At 35.6% G+C, this 26,547-nt stretch overlaps 1 protein-coding gene across 1 annotated transcript in view; it reads left to right on the top strand.

Annotated features, from left to right (window-relative positions):
• LOC134528915 (uncharacterized) overlaps window positions 1–25,235 on the top strand; it is a 164,820-nt gene extending 139,585 nt beyond the window's left edge. Inside the window, exon 6 of the mRNA XM_063362582.1 lies at window positions 24,721–25,235. Within this exon, the coding sequence (XP_063218652.1) occupies window positions 24,721–24,806 (86 nt within the window). The 3' untranslated portion in view covers window positions 24,807–25,235. The remainder of the gene's footprint in view (window positions 1–24,720) is intronic.
• Window positions 25,236–26,547: the final 1,312 nt, after the last annotated feature.

Here is a 26,547-nt window from a genome sequence, read left to right as displayed (position 1 = left end):
CTAGTTTATAAAACTAGTTAAGAAACACTTTACTGTTAGACTAATATATGTATTATATTACGCCAAATATATTCATCGTATGCACGAGATTTCAAAACAACCAATGTAAATATCTGTAGTGTAAATTGGTTACATTTGAGAACTAAGAATTTAAAAAGTAATCTTTGTTTGAAATTGAATTAGAAAACCAATTTCACGACATACGCGAGTTCTTATAAGCGCAGGTTAATTTTTGTTCACCCATTTAAATGACTGCTCTCTGTAAGGTTTCATAACTTTTTGCAGGGAGTAACAACCTTATTCGGCTTGCGGGTATAAGATTTCAGCCCCAGTAGAGATTTAGCCTTTCCTCCCACCCGGGCCACCACAACAATATATAATTAAAATTATTTTTCCTTGGGGGTGTGGCATTTGGCTCCCGTCTCATTTCAGACCATGGTTGTACTTTGATTTGATGGACACGATCATTGATTTTTTTTTCTTGTGTTATGGAGTCATTTATAGTTGTCTATTCTCGAGGTCATCCTATGAAACACACTGTAATCCAGCAATCGCGTACGTCCTACATGTCTATTAAATTGTTTTAAATCAGTATCCCCTATTGGATGAATCATCCGAAGAACGAATAGTGGTTCTTCGTTGGGCATTCGTTCGTTTTCTTATTAAAGTCTTGGAGTAATTTCTACGGATGGAGGGGCCTAAATTTAAGATTGCAGGTCCTTCTCTCATTTTCATTTGCGGTGATGATTTCATTGAACTTGAAGCTGTTTTGTTTCTGATAATGTACTGGTGATAGTGACATAAAGTCGCGATGTATTACATCTTATGAATGCAACAGCTTTGATTTTTGGAAGAATCTCTTCGTGGTCTTTGCATCGGCAATTGTATGGAACAATTCAGTAGTGAAGTATCACACAGAAAATACACGTTTTTGCAGGAGTATTTCCATGCATTATGGTTAATAAAGTCCATTCGATGATAGAATTGAGATAAACCTACTTTAATCATCAACACCCTTCAGAAACCTACATAGTCAGGGTTGTACTTGTATTAGTGAGGCGGGATGATAAGTGCTACGCTCGCTGATGCTTATAGCGCAGTTGAGCGCGTCGTGTTAAGGGCAACTAAGAGATTTGAGTGGTAACCATAGGATTATGTGGCGGAGAAATGAAGATAAAAGTGTAATGCAAGTCCCTTGAGTGGTTTCTAGAATCTGTACCGGGTGTTTCATGCCTCAAAATTATTCTGGAAACACATGTTTAAGTCATTTTAACTCATTTAAAAATACCACTTAAAAATGAAACACGGAAATAGAACTACTCATTCCCTCCTTAAGTGCTTTTTCGTAAACAGACACTACTCTGATATCTTGAGCAGTTTTCAAATCGTATGGTTTTTTTCTGAAGCTCTGCACACCATATGTGTCAATGTAGTTGGGGCCCTTATTTGGTGTTTACTGTTTAACACATCAACCAGCAGGCAAGTCTGATACGGCTCTCCATGCTCTGCTAACTTGCTCTAACAATTCATCATATGTCGTGCGAATAGAGCCAATTGAGTATATTGTGTTTCAATTTTTCAGTGGCTTTCATATAAATTTAATTAATTAAATTTTATTAATAAAATTTTCATATAAATATTTTAAAAAAACATACATTTACGGCATGGGGCTCGGAGTCCTTCGGTTTGAACCCGGTCAGGGAAAAAAAATAAAAATGACGACCGATCCTACCTCCAAGGAAGCCGCAGGAAGACTGACTACCCCCACCACTTTTTTCAAAGTATATATATCGTCACCTTGTATGACGTCATGTCCGCCATCTTGAAAATCCGTAATTTTTATGTTAGAAAATCGGGAAAATTTAAAAAAAAATCATTAAAAAAACTAACCAATCGAATTAAATAATAAAAATTTAATAAAATATTACTTAAAACCACTGTTGCCACGGTCGCCATCTTGGATTATATAAATGTTGCATGTTTCGTTACGCCTCGTCATCTTGGTTGAGTACGATGTCATGGTTACACTTTACGTTACGACCGCCATATTGGATCCTATTAATGTTACATGTTTCGTTACGGCCACCATCTTGAAAATCCGTAATTTTAATGCTAGAGATTCGAGAAAAATTCCAAAATTTACCGAAAAAATAACTCATTAATATACATATTGATTCGATCAGTTCCTGTCCTTGGTTTGATCCCTGGATGATGTAAAAAATTTAATTTTATTTAAAAAATAATAATTTCATTAAATCATGTTCAAAATTCTAAAAGAGGCTTAGAATCAACTAATACCATCATCCTATAAGCCATTACAACTGCCATATTAGTTGTTTGTATTTATTGACTTATAAATTCGGGAAAAATTCCATAATTCACCAAAAAAATAACACATTAATTTACAAATTGATTCGATCAGTTCCTGTCCTTGGTTGGATACTTGACCAGTGTCAAGTGTAACTGTATATAAAATAAATTTTATATTTTGGTTTACATTACCTTTCGCGGAGTTTATCAATTGTTCACTCTATGAAAAACAACTCAAGACAATATACGACAATTTTCGACGAATTAAATACGTTGCCGTTAAGACTAACATGTAAGTCTAGTTTTTGATACTTAGAATAACCTTTAAACCGTTCATGTACAAAGCCATTCATACATTTAGACCAATCGTCTTCGTACCACGAGGCCGGCTCATAAACAATGTCAGACGTATAGACCAGTTATATTCGAAACCTCACGACCTTCTTCATCGTCAGCTAATTATATTCAATTAAACCAACGTATCATGTTTTTACGCTTACAAGAGGACCAAGATTCCCATAAAAAAGGCAGCACATTTTGGAAGCACATTAAAAACCCAACACATTTCGGAAGCATAATCAAAAAGGCAGCACATTTTGGAAGAACTATCAACAAAAAGGTTGCACATTTAGAAGCACAATTAAAAAGGCAGCACATTTTAAAGCACAATAAACAAAAGGAAGCACATTTTGGACGCACCGTCAATCAAAAGGAAGCACATTCTACTGAACGAAAGCTCATTTAACGAAAAGAAGGTACATTCTCACGTACATTCAACTCGGTAGGATGCGATCGTCAATGTTAAGTTAGGATATAATGTCTCCATCAGTCTATGAATCCATCAGTTTTTAGTTCCATAAGTCATTGGCTCCAATAGTCATTGTCTCCATCAGTCATTGACTCCATCAGATGTAACCGCTCCAATTGCTCAAAAGCTCCAACAGCTCCAAATACTACATCAGCTCCAAATGCCCCAAAAGCTTAAATGCTCCAACAACACAAAATTCTCCAACTGCTCCAAATGCTAAAAAATTCGCCAAATGCTCAAAAACCCGTCAGCTCCAAATGCTCACACAACCCCAAATGCTCCAAAAGCTTCAATGCTCCAATAGCTCCAAATGCTCCAACAGCTCAAAATGCTCCAATAGCTCCAAATGCTCCAAAAGCTTCAATGCTCCAACAGCTCCAAATGCGCCAATAGCTCCAACAGCTCCAAATGATCCAAATGCTTCAATGCTCCAACAGCTCCAAATGATCCAAATACTCCAACAGCTCAAAATTCTCCAAATGCTGCAAATGTTCATAGCTCCATAAGCTTCAACAGCTCTAAATTGTTCCAAAGCTCCAAATGCGCCTATACATCCAACAGCTCCAAATGCTCTAAAGCTACAACAGCTCCAAATGCTCCAAATGCTCCAACAACTCCAGATGCTCCAAAGCTACAACAGCTACAAATGCTCCAAAAGCTTCAATGCTCCAACCGCTCCAAATGCTCCAAAAGCTCCAAATGCTCCATCAGCTCCAAATGTACCAACAGCTACAAATGCTCCAAAAGCTTCAATGCTCCAACAGTTCCAAATGTTCCAACAGCTGCAAATGCTCCAAATGCTCCAATAGCTCCAATTGCTCCATCAGCTCCAAATGTTACAACAGCTGCATATGCTCCAAAAGCTTCAATGTTCCAACAGCTGCAAATGCTCAAAATGCTCCAAATGCTCCAAAGGTTCATAGCTCTATAAGCTCCAACAGCTCCAAATTGTTCCAAAGCTCCAACAGCTCCAAATGTGACAATAGCTCCAACAGCTCCAAAAGCTCCAAAGCTTCAACAGCTCCAAATGCTCCAAATGCTCCAAAAGCTTCAATGCTCCATCAGCTCCAAATGCTCCAAATGCTCCAACAGCTCCAAATGCTCCAACAGCTCCAAATGCTCCAAATACTCCAACAGCTCAAAATGCTCCAAATCTCCAATGGTTCATAGCTCCAACAGCTCCAACAGCTCGAAATTGTTCCAAAGCTCCAATAGCTCCAACAGCTCCAAATGATCCAAAGCTTCAACAGCTCCAAATGCTCCAAATGCTCTAAAAGCTTCAATGCTCCATCAGCTCCAAATGCTCCTAATGCTCCAACAGCTCCAAATGCTCCAAATGCTCCAACAGCTCCAAATGCTCCAACAGCTCCAAATGCTTCAACAGCTCCAAATGCTCCAAATGCTCCAAAAAACCAACTGCTCCAAAGGGAGCGTTCAAGTATTACGTAACGAATTTGGGGGGCGGGGGGTCTTGTAAAACGTTACGATGCGTTACAGGGGAGGGAGGGGGGGTTTGACCTACGCGTTACGTCACATTTTTTTTTTTTTAACCCTTCAGAACGGTCGCGTAGAGACAGATTCTTTCACGCATTTTTTAAAACTTTTTTTTTCTCAAAATTTCAAATGGCATGATAACTTAAATTATTTTTACCTTCACAAAATTGCTTCTGCTTGCTTTACAGGATTAGTGAATATTGTTTTTTTAACTCCAAACGTAAAGCTATATATATATATATATATATATATGTGTGTGTTGATAGTTTTTCTCGTCACTCCAGTAAAGTAGTTAAAACAAAATATACCGCTATTCGGATGGCTTCGTTATACTTCGGTTGTCAACGTAGACTCCAATCGCCATATTAGAAATTATATAGGTATTGATATTCAAAATACACTGTTTTCTATGTGTGAGATTTTCTCTCATCACAACAGTAATGTTGTGGTACGAAAGACGATTGGTCTGAAAGGATAATAAAAAAACTAGATAATTAAAATCTCCCAAGTTGGCAATCCTTTTCGTTTATTTTTTACGGGGGATTCCCGATAGAATTGTTCGCATTTTGTTCTCCCAAGATGGCAACCCTTTTCGTTTATGTGCTCCAAGCACTCGACCGACTGTATGAAAATTGAGAACTACGATGTTTCGGCGGAATATAGAAACCCTGAAGATAGCTTGCAGGATCCAGCAGAACCTAATATGGCGTGGTATAGCGCTCACGTCCGTGAATCGCAATATTTCTTGCAAGTTATTAAATGCGCGGATGAATCCTGCTGTTCCCACTTGAGGAGTGCATTAAAATCTGTCTTTCCAGAAACTTTCCTGCCGCCACCCTGCCCAATCCTTCAAACTGCAAACAAGCTCGTGGTACCTAGTCAGATAGACAAAGGACCATGCAAGTTTTCGCCACTTCTTGTAAGGTTGTCTGTTGATCTGTCGCCTCCTCTAGAAGGGTTTAAGCAGATGCCTTACGATTTCTTTTGCCCATCAGTACAATCCGACCTAAAAAAAAACCGAGTATGTTCAACCTGTGGGGTTTATTTTACATCCCACAAGAGTGTGCAAATGCACAATCGTTACATGCATGGCAAGACTGCCCAAGACCTTCGTGAAAGTTGAGTACAGCCACAGCGACTTGCTGCAAGAAGGGCAAATGAGCTTCTCTGCATTGTGCGTCGCTGTGAAACATCGTCTGAGGATGCCGATTGGCTCGACGAAGACGAAGTTGATGCAAGCGGGTTAACAATTCCGGAACCCTCTTCGTCTGCTCTCCGGATGCCAGTAATGAAAGAATCTGAGTGGCTGGCAAACCCATGGACAGAGGAGCAGTAAAACTCCAATTGAATTGTTTTTTTTTTACAACCTACTTATTTTAATTATGGCTAATTTTATTTGAAATGTTTTTCGTTTTCGTTCGATCGTATTCTTAAATACGATTATATTTTGACAAATACATTTTATTGCAGTTAGTTTTATGTTTGTAATTGCATTACGAAAGGTAAAAATAATTATTAGAAATAAAATTTGTTATTTGATTTTAATAGCTTTATTAGTAAAACGCTAAAATAGGAGAATGCATGAGAAGAAAAATGGCGGATAAAGAAAAAAGTGTGTAAGGACAGTGCCAAGTCAGGAAAACGACGTAATTAAATGTATGATTGCTAAATGTATGATTGAGTAGTAAAAATTTATTAGGACAAAAAAAAACATTAGAAAGCTCTTGTTTTTAAAAACAAGACATTTCAAATGTTAATAAATAACATTAACGCGATTAAAACAATAACAAAGGTATTTTAGTGACTTATTCCGGTACGTTACGCCACATAATTGTGACTTTTAGGTAAAAATGGTAACTTGGGGTTACGTAACGTTTTACTAGGGGGGAGGGGGGTACAGAAAAACGTTACGGCGCGTTACATGGGGGGGAGGGGGGGTCAAAAATATCAAAAAATTGCGTTACGTAATACTTGAACGCTCCCAAAGCTCCAAAGTTACATCAGCTACAAATGCTCCAACTGTCTACGGCTCCAACAATCAATGATGTCAAAAGTATTTGACTCCAAATAGCCTTAGGCCTTGCGCTGTTTGACTACAGACCAAGAGGCTATGAAGCTACGATACTACACAACTGCATGTATATATGAGTACTTGCCTACGAAGCTACAAGTTTAAAAGGTTCCAATTGCCGCATCTGTCTTCGACGGAATTTTCTCTTTTGCTCCAACTGCTCCAACAGCATTATGTTATAAGATTACAAGGCTACTTGGTTACGTAGCTACGCAGCCTTACGTTCATAACAATATAAACATCTATCCTCGGTAGCGAGCAAATTTACGCGTCATCGCGTTGCAAATAAACTTAAAATACGAAACTTGGACACGAAATTTAACGTAGAATTCTTTTAAAAATTATGCCGATCGTGATATTTTCTTTTACTGTGTGCAATTTTATCAAAAGGAAAACATCATGTTTAAAATAAACAACAACGCCGTAGCCTTTTATGCACATAACGTCTTTGGCTTTAAAAGTTTTCGGAACACTTCACTTCCAACATGGCCGTCGAAAACGTAAGCCAAAACGCAAGAAAGTTGGAAGTTGCACAATTATTTCTTTGCAGTTTGGTGCCTTGAGTAGTAGATAATAAACCGGAGCTCTAAAATTTAGTTGCTGAATGTTTTGCGTCTTGCGTTTCTTGCGTTATTGCGTGTCGTCCGTAGTTTATAAACCTGGCCCTAGAAAAGACACATGGCAATGCGTCGCGATGTTCAATGCAGATTGTGACAAATATTCGCAAAATATATTTTCAAGTACCAACATTTCTGGACGCGAATCACATACCTACTTTCTGCAACCGCCACTAGAATTTGCTGCCTTGATCGTAAACGTGTCTTGTCACCATCACGCACAGATAGCAGCATGAAACATTGCAACATTTTATTAATATACGGAAATTTAAAACTATTAGATACGGCTCCGATAAAAACCAAAAGGAAATGAAAAAATACGAAGCCCTGGCTCTGCACCTCATTTTCGACAAGGAATTTGATTAAAATACTGCCCATCTGTTTAAAATTCATCAAACAGCTATGCCTGCCCCACATGATGCCCAAATACTGATATATATTCTGTTATACCGGTGGGTATAAAAGTGGGCATAAAACTTTGATTATCAGAAGAGAAGAAAGAATTCGGTCTCCATACACACGATAGGCCTACCTCAAATGTAACCGAAGACCAGCCAGCACAGTTGCCGACCAAAGTAAGCGTATTTGGGTAAGATAAACATGTTGCTGTCCATTTAACAAAATACTGAAAACATATGAACATCGCAATTGTTTATTAAAAAAAATTATGTAACATGGTAAATGATTTTTTTGTAGTTTATCGTCTACAATAATTCTCTTGCAAAACACATAACAAAGATGGTAACTAAAATCTAAAGTGAAGGAAAACCATCTAGCAAATTTTATTTATGATAACAGGTGTGGCGTTTCTGTGAAGCGTTAGTTCATTTGTTAATGTCATAGGCATTCATTTATTAATAAACGTTGGTGTTCTAATTAGTTATAAGTAAAAAAATAATGGATATAGGCTAACCTAATATGAAATAATGTAGGCCTATACAATGGACTGAGCTGTGTATTTAATATTATTATTACATTATTAATACATATATGTCCAAGAACAGTTAGTATAACCCAAAATATGTTTTAAAAAAAGCTTTTGCTGTAACGAGGTTTGAAACACGTCAAGAATTAAGCTTTTCACTCGCGCGTTCTACAACTGCGCTATCGATGCATTTGGGGTCAAGGAAGGAGAATATGTATCAACAGTGTGATGCCAGTTTTATTGCGTATTCTAAAACTTTTGAATTTTTTTTTTTAATATTTTAGTTGACCAATTATATTCCTGGGTAGTTTCACTATCACTTTCACTTGGCACACAAATACGTTTGGTATGCCCCCTTATGTTTACGAAAGTGACTATATATGGATTTATGTTGATACCCGTGGGTCCACCATCTTGACAACTTCGTCGCCGTGTTAAAACATTTCCGTTCCAATCACGAAATTACTCATACCAAATTCCGTTCACCGAGCGGTAAAATGTGTACACATCAAAATTGTTTTCCAAAGTTAAAATTGGAGCTAATGGCTGGTTAACGATACAGTTGTGAATTTTTTCCCGCACAGAAGTTTAAATCGCTGAACTAAAACCTGAAACGTTTCAACTGTATAATCCATTTTGTGTTATCCGAAATGTGTAGTATTAAAAACCTTCAAACTTTTGGATATTTCAGAATTGATAAAGCTAGTAATGCGAAACGTAAATACACAAGGGGAATAATTAGAGCGAGCTGAAAAGTAAAGCGCGGCAGCACGCGAAGTCGCCCAAGTATGGCTCACTCAGTCCACGTGTTGGCCGCTGGGAACGGGAAGTCGACCACGAGGAGGGAAGATGGCTCGGCGCGCTGCTCCCGGTATTTTTAGCTTGCAGCGCGAGGGGGGACCGTCCTCTTCTACACGACCCCATTGCCGTTACAGTCATTCTGGCAGCGCTGCCAGAAACCTTGCAGTGTCTCGCTTCCCTGGCAACGAGGCAGACCTCTTCGCAGCTCGCCCTCGCCTGGGTAGTATCCTACATTATTTTTTTACTTCCATTAATATTGTGTTTTTGCTCGTTATTTAAAATAAATTCATGATACAACTACTGTTTATTTTTATAAAATGTTTTATGAATTTAATAAGTATTTTTATTATGGTTTTGGAAATTTTTTATATCAAACCTAGCATGAACTAATCGTGTTGTATACGGTTTAAAATGTATCGTCCGCGTGTAGCCTTTGACGTGTAATAAATAATTTTTTTTGTTTATCAATTACGAATAAAATTTAAAAAAAAGTTTTTACTACAATCCTACAAACCTGAGTTTTTCAGGGTTTTGGGAAAATTAATATTTTATTTATTTGTGCATGAAATACAAAAATATAGTATTATATCAAAGGATTCACACGAACGATTTATTTGAAAGTATATAAAACACGATTACATGCTAGGTTTGAGATCATAATTGGCCTTTAATTTTCTAAAAACCTATTTTAAAAATACGCATTAGATTTATGAAGCACTTTATTGAACACAAACGATACTGATATAATGAATTTATTTAAAACAATGAGCAAAAACACAAGATTGTGGAAGCGAAATAAATTAGGATGCTCCCACCTCCCCCCTCAAAACAGCTAGGCGCTCGGGAGCGAGCCAGCAAAATGGCCGAACTGGCAAGCAACATGGTGGAGCAGGCTCGAGGCCGTGTCCGCAGCCAGGCGCAGCCAATGAACGACCGAGTACCGCGCGCGCGTCAAAGCAGCCACCGCGCCGTTTCGCTTCTGTGAGAGTGTTAGTGCCGTGCTCTCGCGCAGTGCGTGGGAAGCGCCTGCGCTCGCCGAGACGGAACATTTCCGGGAATTGTGACTTGTGGAAGGTGTTGAGTTCGTAACTGCAATAATGATTCAAGCGGAGCACAGGAATGTCGATAAAATAACTTCACAATGGCCGACTCCTGCTCCGTTAGATTATATTTTTTAACCTTCAGACTCCTCTTCTCTTAAAATGATTCTTATTGGCAAGGGAAGGCTGTCTTTTAACTCCACAAGTTTTTTTTTGTTTCACGTTTATAACGATAATGGTAAAGTAAAACTTCCAAAAATTATTAAGTAGTCTTTTCAATTTCAGTGAATTAACCTGCAAATACTTCCATCACTTTACTCTAGTAGGTGACCTACCATCACGAGCACTTGAGAAAGAGACCAACAATAAAAAAATACGTATCAACCCCTTGGCGTATTTTAGCTTTGTTTTTGTGAATGGAGAGGAAAATTTAACGCTAATAGTAGTAATAGTATTTAAAATCGATACCATAATGACCAACTGTTATTTTATATATTTTTCTAAATACGTTAGAAATATATCTGCGAGGCTCGTTACTTCACATTTGAACTTGTGTAACTTCGATGGCTTCTTTATAAAACTGTTCGAATATTAAATGGGCCTACGCATCACGTACACGTTTATTGCGTAACTTTTACAAAAATAACTAACCATTGTGCAAATGGCCCATTGATGTCATGATAATGTTTTTGTGAATATAACAAATAACTAAACTATACAATTAGAGAAACATTTGAGAGTTTGTTAAAAAAAACGTAGTCATTTTTTCACCAAAGCCTATGAAATTACTATCATATAGTGAAATTGCGTATAGGATAAAGTTCCCTTTCAAAAATAACATTTCTATCACAGGTGAACACGCTGGTTGCTGGCATAGCTGCATAGTGAGTTTTTCTTAATTTTCGTGCTCTTATATCAAAACGTATTCAGATATTAACACAGAATAAATTTTAAAAAGGAGGTTAGAATGTAGGCCTTTTTTAATACAGAAGAAAAAGTGTTAATATCATTACAAAAATCTAAGATATATCATAGAAATGTCATTTAGCTGCGTCTTAATAATAATTCCATGTCCCCAGGTTAAACGGAAAAAATCAATGAAAACTGTAAAATAATAACGTAATCAATTACGCAAATTTTTGTTTGAATATGGATTTAATTTACCGTAATCCTACAGTGATATCTGGCAAAAATTATACCAGCATTTTTCCTTTTGACCCTGGGAACGTAACATACATAACACAAGAAGAATTTTTTTTTTGGGGTGGGGGGGATGGTGTTTAATTTTCTCATTCAGTTTGCTATCTAGCGTACTAAATATTGCAAAGCAACCTGGCTACGTCAATGTCTGCAATATATATAACAATATCTCATAGATTATTGTGAAACTTAGAAGTGGTGAATGAAATCAAAGGCCAGTTACGGAAAAACATCCCTGTCACAATCTATTTAAAATCAGCAAATGTTCCTTGTTGTTTATATGAAAAAAATTCTCAAACAGTGATAGGTAAACTTTGTTCTGGAAGCTTCCACAAATTCGATTAAGCTAACTAGGCTGAGATTTTCCGACTTACTTACGGACAGGAAACATAATTAGCAGTCTTCGCTTCTCCACTAACATAATTTTCATGTGCTCTTTACGTGGTTTACTAAGATGTTTTCTAATATTAGTGTACCAGAGCTCTGCAATATAAACAAACCCTCTTTATATTCGACAAAAGAAAACTGTTCCTTTTTAAGAAACCAAAATTACATTTCACTTGGTTACATACATATATTAACTATAAATATATACCTGCATGTTCATGCACGTTAGAAGCAATTATGTTCTTTATTTATTTTATTTTGATTTTACCAATAAAAAATAATTTATTACATTCAATTTAATTTAAAATATGCTTATAAAAGTATTTTGAATATAAATAATACTCCTGGTCGTTGAAAAAATTAAATTTAAAAGGGCAGACTTGTCATATTTATTGTGAGAAAGTTAGGTAATGTTACTTGATTACGGATAGCATATGATTAACGAAATATATAGGGTCAGTCAATAGCTAAACAGTGATTGTACACCATGGAAAAATAATCCCATTCTCGTTACAGGGATCAATGTTGTTACGTAAGGCTCTTAAACCTTACCTCTAACGTGTGAATACATCTTCTGGTTACTTAACTTTTATTAAAAATATAAAAGCTTATTTTATAAAAAGTAATCCCTTCATAAACGCAATACAAGAAATACAAAAATCAACTTCTGCCACTAGTAAACTTATCACTTCACCAAAGTAATTTCTTACACAGTTAGAAAGCTACGAAAACTATCCGCAAAATATTTACAAGAAATATGCTTCATAAACACACAGTCTTTTAAAGAACAAATAATATACATTTTTTTATTGACATTCTTTTGATCCTGTTGATGAAAGTATGTTTTATATTACATAAATATCCAAATGCACATTTTAATTTTAGTTATTTAATGTTTATTTTCTCTCCTTTATGTCTTGTTTTCATACGGAAATGGTTGAACAAATCGAATCGTGACATAGTAGCAGAATGACAGAATAGGTGATAAGAAGTAATATTTGATTTTAAATTTATTTTATTTTCATTGTATGATTGTATTTTTATAACATGATTTGTCCAATTTATGTGTTCAAATTGGCGCAGACTAAAATTATCTGCTGAATACAATAAACCAAACTAAGCTAGTCGTGGTATGATGGCGATGTCTCAGTGAAGAATAGCCATATCACGTGGCTCATTCTACTGTTCGCTTGATATCCAGGGATGATACACACAGTGCATCTTGAAGGTACACGCATCGGGCCGTGATCAGAAACTGAGATTAGCTCCTGGAATATTCGTCACACACTTCTTGAAGACCGGGACAAATTGCTACACAGCATGCTCGGAAATCGTTGCGCATGAATGTAATTGGCGGTAGAAACTCCAAAAAAAAAAAAAATAGTAATTTTTGTAAAGAAAGACTTGTCCGTCTCAAAACAGTTTTAGATAAGCGCATGCGAGAATACTGCTTTGTTGTTTTCTCGCTTGCAGCGCGAAAGAATGGCTCTTTCCCCAATTAGTAGAGGGTGAACCTGTAAAATTAATTTGGCAACATGATGGAGCCCATCCCCATTGGAATCTCTTTGTACGAGAGTGGTTGAACGTCGAAGTCCCTGAATGTTGGATTGGTCGTAATGGTCGAGACGACAGAGATCTTTTTCGCTGGTCTTGACGTTCACCCGACAATGCCATGCGATATTTATTTTTCGTTTGAGGTCCAGCTAATGAGTGCTCAAAAAGGGGTTTAGAGTGAATGGAATATGCTAGAATTTTGACTTGAGGACTTTGTTATGATTAATTAGTAGGTAAAAAAAACTAAAAATCCCCACCCCTGGATTTATTTATATAAGGAGAGGTAATCACTTGAATATATTCACTTGGTTTTCCTCTTGTAAAACAATGCACGAACCCCCTCCATACTGGGACTGCAATCCCTTGCTTTATGGCAACAAATCACAGGATGTCATGTGGTGCAGGGTGTGATGGCTTTTCTGGTACATCAATGGGTGCCACAAACACATTTTGTAGACCTCCTTTCATCGCAGTGTATGTTTCTAGCAATGTAGAAAAATAAACATGAAACATGAAAGCTAATTATATTTCCTATAAATTTTTTCCTACATATTTGTCGAAATCCCAACGGTTTTCAAGATATACTTTATTGAAAATCGATAATTTTTGAAAAAATCATTTTCTGCTCACTCTTTTGGTCAAACATTTGCTTCTAGTGCCTCCCACGATCGTTTCTCAGAAAAATGGTCAGAAACGAAGTTGTAGAGCATTGAATTTCCTTAAATTTGATATACACCTTTGCCACTGTTGCATTTTAACTGCTGTAACATGCTATCATTATGAATAACAACCCTTTAATAATGGAAATAAGGTAATTGCCATTGAAACACAACTATTTTTTTATAATTACAGTTTTTAATATATTAATACAAATCATAAAATGAAAGTATTTACATAGACTGATAGTAATTCAAAAATGAAAAGAAAAAAGTGCATTCAATGCAACATCTTGGGTTTTTGAGGCGGAGTCATCGAGGTCCATTCATTGTCAGCAGTAGAGACATCGTTAAAGAGATTGGTTGAGTATCAATGTCACCGTCGTTACCTTCTTCCTGAATGAATATTGTGACTCCATTGTTGCAATTGCTCTTGGAATTCCGCTACTGTCACAGCCTTTCGTGCATCTGCACATTAAATCTTCAAGATTTTGTCAGGGGTAGCATCCGACTCTTCGGAACTAGTTGGTCATTCCTCCTCTCCCAACCCCAATTCGACCCCCCCCCCCCTCCTCCACTTAACCAAAGATGTACTTGGTGGTACATCCAGAATACATGATGCTTAACAGCTCCTTCAGTTGGAGGGATAGTTGTGAGATCAGGCTTCATGGTTGCAGCTACTTTGATAAACAGCACCATACTATGAGAGTATTCACGACTACGGCTATTTAAGTGGAGTCTGGGGAAGAAGAATCGCTGGCAAATACCTCAGCTGTATGTTGTATGATTTTGGACGTATGGTACATTTCGAGAAAACCTACTTTACTCTTGCGATATGCTGCGGATGTTGTGTCACAGCCTGTAAATGCATGTAAGAATAACAAATGCAGCTGTTGTAAGGAATATACACTCGTCTTGACCTTTCCTCTTCCAGGTTTTACCAGCAGAATGTCGCGATCAGTTGGAGTGTTTGCTTTCAAGAGAATAGCCAAGTCAATGTCCTCTCCAATAACAGCAACTGGGAAATTTTGCGATTTGCTAACTTCACAATATCAACATCAGCATCACCTGAAACTTAGAGTGTACTTATCCCATTTTTCTGTAGCTGCATCATCAGCAGGTTTATCAGCTAACTCTTATTACGAAAGTTGGAAAGGAAATCCTCTTGTTTGACTTAAATTTCACTTTCCAAATTACATCGATGTCCACACATATCCCAAGTCGATATCATCGACTGTGTTCAGCTGCTTTTGTGCTCTCTGATGTGTCATTTTACCCATATAAAACCAATGTACAACATCTCCCATGATAACGGGTTTTCAGATATCTAATGTAACCATCAACAATGGTTGATAAAGCTGTCTCTTTAAGCCAAACAACTTTGTAGACTAGGAATCCCCCATCAACAACAAATTCAAAGGTATTTATATAAAAATTCTTACAATTTGCTTAAACAGTGTGTATAATGCTTACTTTCTGCACTTCCACACTCCACTTTCATTGAAGAATTCCAGGTGGTAGGGAGCCTGTTCATATTGCATATAATACTTCGAATCCTCATCCGATAACTTGGTAATGGCAATTCCCTTAAAAAAATCAAGACTTCATCCACAACAACTTTTTCATTGTCAAATGTATTTTGAAATTCATTGAGAAGAGAGGAAGTCCTTGATATTTCCATGACAGTTTGATATTTGGGAATGGCAAGTTTTCCAATTTCGCCATCGCTCATTTGCTAATTGTAACTCCATCGTGACATAAGATTGTATCATCTCTCACGACTCATTTCACTATTGACACGATTTTCATGGTCTTCAGAAAAATAGGGTGGTTATCAAACTATTGGTAAGCTTGGTAATGTCACTTGCATCTCGACTTTGGCAAGCCACTCCAAAATCCTTGTGCTGCTCACTTGATGAAAACAAAACATTACAATATTATTAGAGTGAAGCACGTGTCTTGAGATGAAGTCATCCAAATTTACTGATGTAACTGTCATACCTCTACCATGCCATGTCGGCTTGAGAATGACAGCTTCAAATTTGTCTCGATGGTCATGTCTGACCACATGCCAGACCAGAACCAGTCATTCCTTCTCATTGTGAAGCAGCCTTTGTTCACAACTTCTCATACTCCTTTTGGTTAATAGAGTAGAGAAGCTTTACATATCCTTCGAATGAGGGCTGTACCACTCGTAGCACCAATTAGGTGCCAAGGACACGCAATGCAGGTAAAAGCAAAGGTAGAAACCCATTAGTCATCTTCTTATTAAGAGTAAGTTATTTTTTCTTGATATTTCGCACAACTGCACCAGTCTTGCGCAAACAAGAGTGAGCTTTGGTCTTGAGGGGTCTGACTCGATTTCGGCGAGTAACTATTCCCAATTTAGTTTCAGATGTATCACATTCGATATGCCCCACACAGTGGTTTTTCTCCTTGTCCTGTGTCTGGTTATATGCTTATATTATTGTCTTCCTGTGCCAGTTCTCAACAGCTCGGTGCCTATATTTCAGATCCTAGAAAAGAGAATAAGCGTTATTATGTTGCTTGCAAAATTTGTCAAGAAAATTAATGCCCACGACACCTCAAGCCAGTCATTTCGGCAATTTCGTTCTTAGACAGCATAATCTTTAACTCAAAAAGCATATTTTTTAATATGTTTACGAATCAGGTATTTATGTGTAATTTTTTCTTTCCTCTTCGACACACTATAAATAACTTAAATACAATTATAAATGTGTTTGTTCAATCAAAATTCACCATTACCATGTGAGTCATCAAGCAGAATATGATTTTGCCCATGCATATTATCAAAGCTGACGAAGCCAGTGTGCGCAAATCGCAAAACTGGTTTTGTTGCCTCCTATCATATGATGCATAATTGCAGGCCTGTCCAACTGTGACAAGACCTGGATTATACTGAATTTGCTGGAAAAATCAAATGGTCTCTGGATCAAGAACTTGTACCTGTATTCCAAGTTGCTGCAACAGGCCAAGTACCAATGTTTGCCTTATATTTTACAATCGGTATAATACTTGAGTATTTTTAATTAATTTTAGGCCAGTCCCATCTGGTCCCAAACACTGACTGCAAGCACCAACTCTTTAATCAAATCACAAAGTAAACACTTGCTTGCCCAGATGGGGCCTAACCTGCATATTAACTAAAAATCAGAGGAAAAAAACCTTAATGCTGAAAACTTTAGAAGATGGAAGAACATTAACAAGACAAAATCAGCAAATTTTATAAAATTGACTGAAGTGTAAATATAAAACAAATATAAAAACTTTCAATAATAAATAATAAAAATAATAAATTATAAAAATAATAAATAATATAAAATAATAAAATAAATAATCTGATCTCATTACTTTTTTCAGGTACTATGAAGTTATTAAAAGTTTGGTTTTTATCACAAAAAATTATCTTTAAATATTCTCAAGTGTTAAATATATTTCAAGTTACTTTGTAACAAATCTTTATGAGTGATAAATTCTTATATTTCTGAAAAATTACACAATATACAATTAAAAATAGTTTCAAGTCTTTGGAGAGTTAAATTACTTTTACTACTCTGAAGCAAATAAGGTGCAGAAAGTGCAAACAAGTTCAGAGTATTATGAGCACCATAAAAACCAACATTTACTTTACTTTACCAGGTGCATCACACACAAAAGACCAAGGAAAAAGGTGTCAGAAAACATTAGTGAAATTTACAAGTAAGCTTGTACAACAGCAAACATATCAAACTTAGAAAAATCACTGGCCATTAAAGAAAATAACAAACACAAAAATTATACTTAGCTCTCCAATACCACCCCTACTATAGTGCCCCCCCCCCCCAACTCATTCTCTCTCTCTCTCTCTCTCTGATGTCATTGATTCATGGTGGCATCATCTTGATGGTCCTTGCTGCTCCATCCTGAACTGCCCAAAACCACGAGTATTTATAACCGGGAGTGCGTCGTTTGCCCTACAGGCGTTTGCCCTAAACGCATTTTCGAAGCATATTCTCGCATTCCTCATTCCAAACAGGCGTTTGCCCTAAAAGCGTTTGCCCTAAAGGCGTTTGTCCTAAAGTCGTTTGCTCTACAGGCGTTTGCCCTACAGGCGTTTGCCCTACAGGCGTTTGCCCTAAAGGCGTATGCACAAAATTTTTGATAATCACATTCGGACCAAGCTCCGGCATTTGCCCTAAAGGCGTTTGCCCTAAAAGAAGTTTTTCGACAGTCGTTTGCCCTACAGGCGTTTGCCCTACAGGCGTTTGTCCTAAAAGTTTGCGAATTTTCAATAATCCGAAAATGAATGCTTGCCGGCGTTTGCCCTAAAGTCGTTTGCCCTACAGGCGTTTGCCCTACGAACCGTTTTGAAGATAGATGTCTTTACGTGTGTCACCCCTGTTGACAAATGTTGGAACCATTCTCCAAATGAGTACAAAGTACAAAATTCACAAATTAGATGGCAGCACATACGGTTTGCTTTCCCAACGTTGAAGTCTAAGAATGCAGCTGGTAATTGAACCTTACTTACAACAGATGGTGCGCCAATCTCAGTGACTGGATTGTATTTTTTAAATCATTTTTTAACAGAGATGTTGATGATTTAATATTTTCCATTGTTGGGGGGGGGGGGGTAACTAGCGAACAAATTAACTTAATTTAATATTGCTGCTATATATAAAAACAAGCGTTAGCAAAAGGAGCTTACAAAATTTTATTATCCTTGCCTGCTGGAATTTTCACTTGAAGTCGTCCAAAAAAACGATGACCCTAAAATAATTTAAGGCAGAGGATTATACATATGCATTTATCAAAACATTTTCAGTGTTAAAAGTTACTGTTAAAATAGTATTTTAGACCTTCATGCCTATTTTCAATTTTTATATAATATGTGCCCAACTGAATCTGCCGTTTTATTAATATGTTTGTAGAATGCGGTGAAAATACTTCCATCGAGAGTGTGCATATTTTGCTAATTCGCCCAGACCATCTATAGCTTAACCCCTAATAAGTTTTATGGGAACAAGTGAAGTATAATAAAAGACTGATTTAATGTGTGACATCCAATGAAATGTACAACTTTTCAAAATGCATTTAATCATATCATCCATATTGCCACAATATTTGAATGAATGTCATAGGTATGAGTGTAAACTAGGAACGATTTTGATATGTCGTGGAATGTACAATAATGAATTACGTAAAAGTATAATACACAAAGACAGATCATTAATTATAACTCTGTTTCAGATGCTAATGAATCAGCATATTCGCAAAAAAAGTGCAATTATAGTTAATATATTTTCAAAACAATTAAACAAACAGAATTTACTGGAAAATATGTTATTCATAACTTAGTAGGAGCAAGTGACGTCTTTTCACCATCACCTATGTTTAATAAATAAATACGTTATTTGTTATTTTTGTTTTGTCTCATTGCTATGTTCATGCTGTGCTGGAAAGACTTCTAGACTTCTATATTGCAATGACAGTTTTATTTTTGAGCGCGCAGTGTATGCCATGTTGTCTCCGTGTCGTCTTTGAAATCGTACAAATGACTTGTAGTTTTTATTAGTTTAGTTTCATATTTTGACATGGTTTATGAATCAAAACAAAACATCAATTTGTATACAACCTTAGTACACATAACATGGTAATTGTATGGTTTCTCAGCCGTATTTATAGTGATATGCGATTACGTAATAGAAAAGGTGTTTTCGTGTATGCTGCTGAAAGAGTTCACTCCTTAAAATTTTATTTATGTGCTATGTGATGAATGCCCTATTGCGATACTTATGTAGGCCCTACCCGGCAGCCTAGTATTGAGAGATAGGGCGGTTTAGCATTGAGCTTGAAACCATTGTCATCAAATCCCACTCGCAGAAAGCAGTGCTTCACTTGTTTTTATTTCGTTCTTATTCATGGACACTATTACTAAAATTATTTAATACCGCGATTTGTAGTTTTTTTTATAAGAATATATGTATAAAGTTACACAAATGTTTCAAATTAATAGTTTTTAGGGTATTCCTTAGTAGGCATACTAGGCAGAGATTTGCTTAATTAAGTGTGGTAGGGACGACATTTGGAAATTTCTGTGATTGTTCGGAAAATGTCTTATATATAACATAATATTATTTGTTTATATTTATATATATGCAAGTGATTGATTACTATCATGTGTTGAATATTATTATTACTAATTGCGTTGGCTAGTTTCAAAATTTCCCGATATTTTATAAAATTTATTTTAATTTGTAACTTATGTTTTAATATTTGTTATTAAATATGAATATATTTTGTCGCATATAAGGCAGGTTTGTTACTTACAAACTCAACATTTTCGGTTAAATGGAAAACAGTACCCTTCCCCCCTCCTTTTACCCATGTATGTGAAGTATAATTACTACAGTTCATACTAGGCAACTTATTATCCATCTCAAGTTTCTTTCGACACATAAATAGCGTGACTTAGATAAATCGGAAGTAATTAACCTCACAAAAGCTTTGAAGATAAAGGCTGTATTTTTTTTTGTCCTTTTACATTTTGTTTCCGTGTCATACTCATTTGAATCGTAAACAATATGGATCGGTATAAACTGATAGACTGTAGTTGATACCGGCCCAACAATATGTCACATTCATATGAAAGCAGTTAACATTTTTGCATTGTTGCAACGAAAGTATTTGTATCAGGAATTCAAATATGCGCTTTTTTTATTTTTTATGTGCCTTCTTTTCTTCCCCTTCCCCTTCTCCCTCTAAGGACATAATGTAACGCATTAAATAACAATACAACGGAGTTGACAGTTGTCTTTCTCGGAACATAACCGTCAAATATCGAGTAAAAAATATATTTAACAATATATAAAGTATTAATATTGTATAAACGAACATATAATTTAACGTTTTGAGTTTATTATTCGCACATTAACCATCATCACTAATAATGCATTTTGACAATTCAGATAGGCGCTATATGCGTAAGTAATTACTTGTTTTTCTTATTTTTATTATTAATAACGTATGCTTCACAATTAATACTTATCTTAGTAATTTTGTTTAATTTTTCTTTTCAGGTATCAATATTATTTATTTATTTTTGTTTTGTGTCTGTCAGGTTACACAGCTTGTTTACCTCTTGTAACATGGGAAATTACCTCGGCTACCAAATCTATAGATTATCTATTTTCGAGATGAAAAGTCTATACAAAAGTACTGACGAAACAACTATTAAAAGCCTATTTACGTTATTGTGAACTAGAAAATATAGTTTTTAATTTTTTTTTATGTTTGTCTATTTGTCTGTATTTCTGTTCCGGCATCAATTGAAAACTACTGGTGGTATTTTGATAATTTTTTTTTCAAACAAAGGTCTTCGGATATCGTATATACTATGCTATATGAAATTGCGGAATTCCACCCCTAAAGGGGTGAAAAAAGGGTAAATATGGTTTTAAGATTAACAATTGAATCTCCAAATTTAATGTAGCAAACTGAAAGAAATTTGGTACCAATAATAAACGTAACTTACTGGAACTAATAACCGCAAATTTTAATTACTAAATTCAACCCCTAAGCGGTTAAAAAGGGGTGAAAATTGTGTTCATGATTATAATCATATCTTTGAATTTAATAAAGTTTTACAAAATATAATGGGAACCAATAATAAACACACAAGAACTATAAACAACAAAATCATCATATTTCGAAATTCAACCCCAATGGGTGAAAAAGGGATAAATATGGTTTGAAAATTGAAAAATTATATCTCCGAATCTAATAACGCGCAGTAAAATACCATGGGTACTAATAATAAACATTCAAAAACTACCAACAAAAATTTTATCATTTTGCAAATTTCAACCCCTAAAGAGGTGAAAGGGGTACATATATATGGTTTTAAAATAAAAGTTTTATCTGTGAAAATAATCTATTATAAGAAAAGATATTAACCACCAATAATAAACATACCTACTAATTCTACCAACCACAATTTTTCCATTTAGTGGAATTCAAGCCATAAGCTGTGAAAAAGGGTTATAAGTATATATATTTTTTTAAAATAACTAAGTATAAAGAAAAGAAATGTTAGTAATAATAAAGACTTAAACACTACTAATCAAACTATAATCATTTAGCGAAATGCAATCGCTAAGAGGTTAAAAAGGGGTGAATATGATTTTGAGGTAATTAATGCAAATTATGGAAACCCCAGAACAAAACGAACTGGAATACTTCTTCATTGTGTACTTCAGCTGTATGTTGTGTACACATTACGAAATAAAATAGTATGAACAATATGTAGGAGTTTAACAGCATTAGTACTATTATGCTAATTAAGAAAATGTTTAACAGCTAGTATTCGCATTATTTACCTATATGCTCGTAATATTTTAAGTAATGATAGCGTAATGCACGTCTGACAGCTGAAATTGAAATAAGCAAAGCCCCGGGAAAAAAGTTGAACCTTTTCCAGCGATATTTTTGTTAAATCGCCAATACTGTTTTTTTTATCATACGAATTTTTTTGGTCGAAGACCTTACATCACCTTATGTTCCGAAATATTTTACAGGACAAATATTCGATAACATTGAACTTAGCGCAGGGAACCATCTGTTGGTGAGTCTAGGAAGTTCATACCAAACGAATTCCCACCAAACCTCCATATAGGCTTACATTAGTGCCATCTAGCGACGTTTTTGTAAACTTTGCATTTAGAGGGAAAACATTTATTGCGGAGGAAATATAAACTACAAGAACACTGTTTGAATCGATACATTATTGAAAAAACCTACATTACCCAAAATAACCTAAACTTCATTTACCCTAAAGTCATTTGCCCTACAGGCGTTTGCCCTAAAGGCATTTGCCCTACAGGCGTTTGCCCTACAGGCATTTGCCCTAAAGGCGTTTACACAAAATGTTTGATAATCCCATTCGGACCAGGCTCCGGCATTTGCCCTACAGGCGTTTGCTATAAAAGAAGTTTTTCGACAGTCGTTTGCCCTACAGGCATTTGCCCTACAGGCGTCCGCCCTAAAAGTTGGTGTGGTTTCGTTAATCCAAAACATAAGTGCTTGCCGGCGTTTGCCCTACAGTCGTTTGCACTAAACGGCATTTGCCCTAAAGTCGTTTGCCCTACAGGCATTTGCCCTACGTTTAGGGCAAACGCCTGTAGGGCAAACGATGTGTACCCTTATAACCTAAATCCCCCCCTATCCATCCTATTGCCTTGCAAACTCTCTAGAATGAAATAGAAAGTCTGCAATGGTTACAGAAAGTATAGGAAGGTTCTTTACTGTAGTCCAAATAATCTATACACAGGCGAGTCTTCCGGTTGTATTCTTCTTCTTGTTAAGATCTTGGTTCTTACCCCTGAGTTTGAAGCTATTTTGGAAGGATTTTGCTTGAAGGGTATTGTCTAAAACAGCACACAACATCTATGACGTGTGATATCACAATATGATGATTCCACATGGTAAACAGGTATGATTATGTTTCTCTCATGTCCTTAAATGTTTTTAATATAGTAAATTAACACAAAAATCTCTTGTCCAATACACACGGCCACATCCTCCTTTCCTAAAAGTTCACTGCAGAAGGGCGTTTTCTTGCTGGTGATGAAAAGTCTTGTGATGGCAAGTCTCAAGTCACTTCTTTACCTGCCAGTGTCTCCACAGGTCTATAAGCCGAATTAAATAACGAAACTGACGAGGGTACCTGCTGGTGGTAGAGCTGCTATATGTGCTGATGTAGTAGCTTGTTCTAGAACTGGCTGTCTGATGTCGTAGATGGTGGCTGGTGTGCTTCTGTGGATTGGGTGATAAACTTGAAGGTGGTGGTCCAAGTCTTCATGGAGCTGATTTCCTTGCACATGTAGTAGAATCATTCCAAGAACTAGAGAGACAAGAGGAGAAAAGAGAGAGTTCCAAGTATTCTAGTATTCCCCCGCCCCCCAAAATAAGGCGCAGAGAGAGAGAGAAAAACAAGATCCAGTTATTATGATCATAACATTTTAATTCCTTTTGTAAATCAGTAGTGTTAAATAGTATTATGTGAGTTTTGTTTTAGCTGTGTAACTAAATATTTTTTGCTGGTATAATGCTTTTCACGCTTTAGTTTGACATGGGTAATTATTTGTCACGAATTATTATTTGATTAACTAAATCACACACCGTATTATAGTTACGAGCCCACGAGCGTGTCAATATGTTAAATCCAACTAAGAAGCGTGAATATTTCTTGATCAGAGTGTAGCTGTAGGCGACTGTGGCTGGAGCTATGTCCGGTTCAGATGCCATGCTGTCACTTTCACATGCCAAATACGCAAATACCTACAAGACTCCCCATGTCCATATGAACAATTAATATGCTGCATAAACTACCTAACTATCGGCAAGCTTCAAGTTTAAGATTTTTTTATTTAAAATCAAATTTAATTTTACATTGCACAAGTTCGTTTTAAATGTACGAGATAAATTTTCACTACAATCTTTTATTTAATGAATTTACAATATATTTATTTGTGTTGAAAAGAGGTATTTCATTTGAGATCATGCCCGCATTTTTACTATTCTCAATTTTTATCTTTTATTCTATAAAAAATCCTAATAATTTATTTATATCTACACCTAATAAGCGAGAAGTTTCACTTCTGTCGTGCGTGGACTCCATGCGCACATTTTTTTTAATGTGCACATTTCTACCAATTTAATTAATTTTTATCCGATTTCTTTGCAATTTGTCTTAATGTTTGTTTTATTGATATATCTTGTTTGCTTACATACTTCATTAAAAAAAACTACCTATCTTAAGTAATTTCATTCCTACAGTTAGGTTTTCGTGTGTTTCAGTTGCTTTGGACACAAACAGATGGTACCACCAAACCCTGATTGTTTCTGAAGAAATGAGCATCACAATAGGAGCAGAATATGACTGAAGTACAGTTGGCTGAATGCGGTAAGATTTCCTGTTGTTAGAGTGAAACGTAGTAAACTAAATTCCCAAATAAGATATTAAATATTTAATGTAAAAAATGTGTATTTTATCGAATAAAAATAAAAGAGTAATATATGTTGATGCAATAAAGTTTATTTCTCATTACATTTCCTGTCTTTTATAAAAATAATAATTTCGAGTGTTACTTGTATAACATTTAAAAAGTAGCATTAATTTATTGAAATTCATAATTCTGGTGAAAACGAATGTTCCCAAGACTGCAGCAATGTTGCTAACAGATTAGTTTAAAAAATAATAATTTTTTCAGCATCAATTGTTTTTGCTATGAAGGGCTATCGAAGAAGTAGCTATAATATATTTTAGTGTTGCAACCTGGATACTGCAATAATGAAAAACTCAAAGGAAACTTAAACGAAACACATTGAATAATTTATTTTACTGTTAAAATGTAATCACTTTTGTAATTGACAAAGGTTTACTAATATACATAAAATTAGTAATCCTCTAAAAAATTTAATTTTGAAAAGCTGCCTCAAAAGTATTTTGTAAATTATTATTACATTTTATTATTTTGTATTCACATGATCACATTTAATCAAATCTTAATAAATGTGGCAGTAATAGTGCCATTTTTATAAAGCTCTAATATTTTATCCTTAGAATCAAGCAGTACTTTTTTTGCTTTCTGATGGTTACATTTATATTATAAAAACTTGCATACCATTTGGTGAGTACCTACAATAAATGAAAGCAAACACAAAAATCTTAATTGGTATTCTGTTTTCATTCTTTATTACGTTAAATAAAAATTATTACAATTGCCTCATCAAATCGGATATGATGACCATAAAGAATATATTTTTTTTCCTTTTGAAAACCACTATGACCCCATTTCCATCTAGTAACAAGATAATTTTAATTTACCGATGGAACGCTACTTCTATTTAGCGACCAAAAATACTTAGAGTACTCAACTTATTACATAGATCCTCCTAATCAGGTATGGAACTAAGATTAGATGTATGCAGCGATGCACAACAAATCATTAATCATTTCACTGAATCTTCTTCGGTGTGGTCATGTGTGAGAGTATTTGCATTAAAAAAAAATTAAGGTATGGAAACTCTCTGGCTGACAGTGGGCTACACAAATGGTCTCATGTGAATGAAACCACAGTTTTGTTTCAGTCTACCAGGTGCTGGAACTATTCGGACAACAGAAGGAATAACGAGAACTGCCAGTATTGCACATTCGCATTGCATGTTTCCGTACAGTGACAATGCACGCACATCAACTGAATGTGCAGAGTCATCTATAGTTTCTGAAGGGTGACGTCAAACAACGGAGTTTTGGCAGTGAGCGTAAGTAAGGTGGGGAAATGGGAGCTTTAGAGAAAACCCCTCAACTAAAAGTCAACAGTTGAAAAGCAACGAATTATTTCATCTAGTAAAAAAAAAAAAATTCTGAGGACAAAACAATGAACATGTGCGTGGTATAATGTTCTGGTTCACGAAAGTTTTAAAAGTGAGAAACACGGTAACTTACACCTTGTGTGATAATTTCACCTATTGATTTGCAAAGTGATTGCCCATAAGTTTTATTGTCGGGCCACTCCAATAATATGTCTCACTCATTTAGACTAAAATAATATTTTCTCGTTAGTTATAAGACATAGGCTATGTACTACACTAGACTATAATTTAATTTCTGGTTATATTTTA

Source organism: Bacillus rossius, chromosome 2 (assembly GCF_032445375.1).
Source record: "Bacillus rossius redtenbacheri isolate Brsri chromosome 2, Brsri_v3, whole genome shotgun sequence".
NCBI lineage: Eukaryota > Metazoa > Arthropoda > Insecta > Phasmatodea > Bacillidae > Bacillus > Bacillus rossius.
The sequence above is the reverse complement of the archived record's forward strand: the minus strand, read 5'-3'. Positions and strand labels throughout refer to the sequence as shown.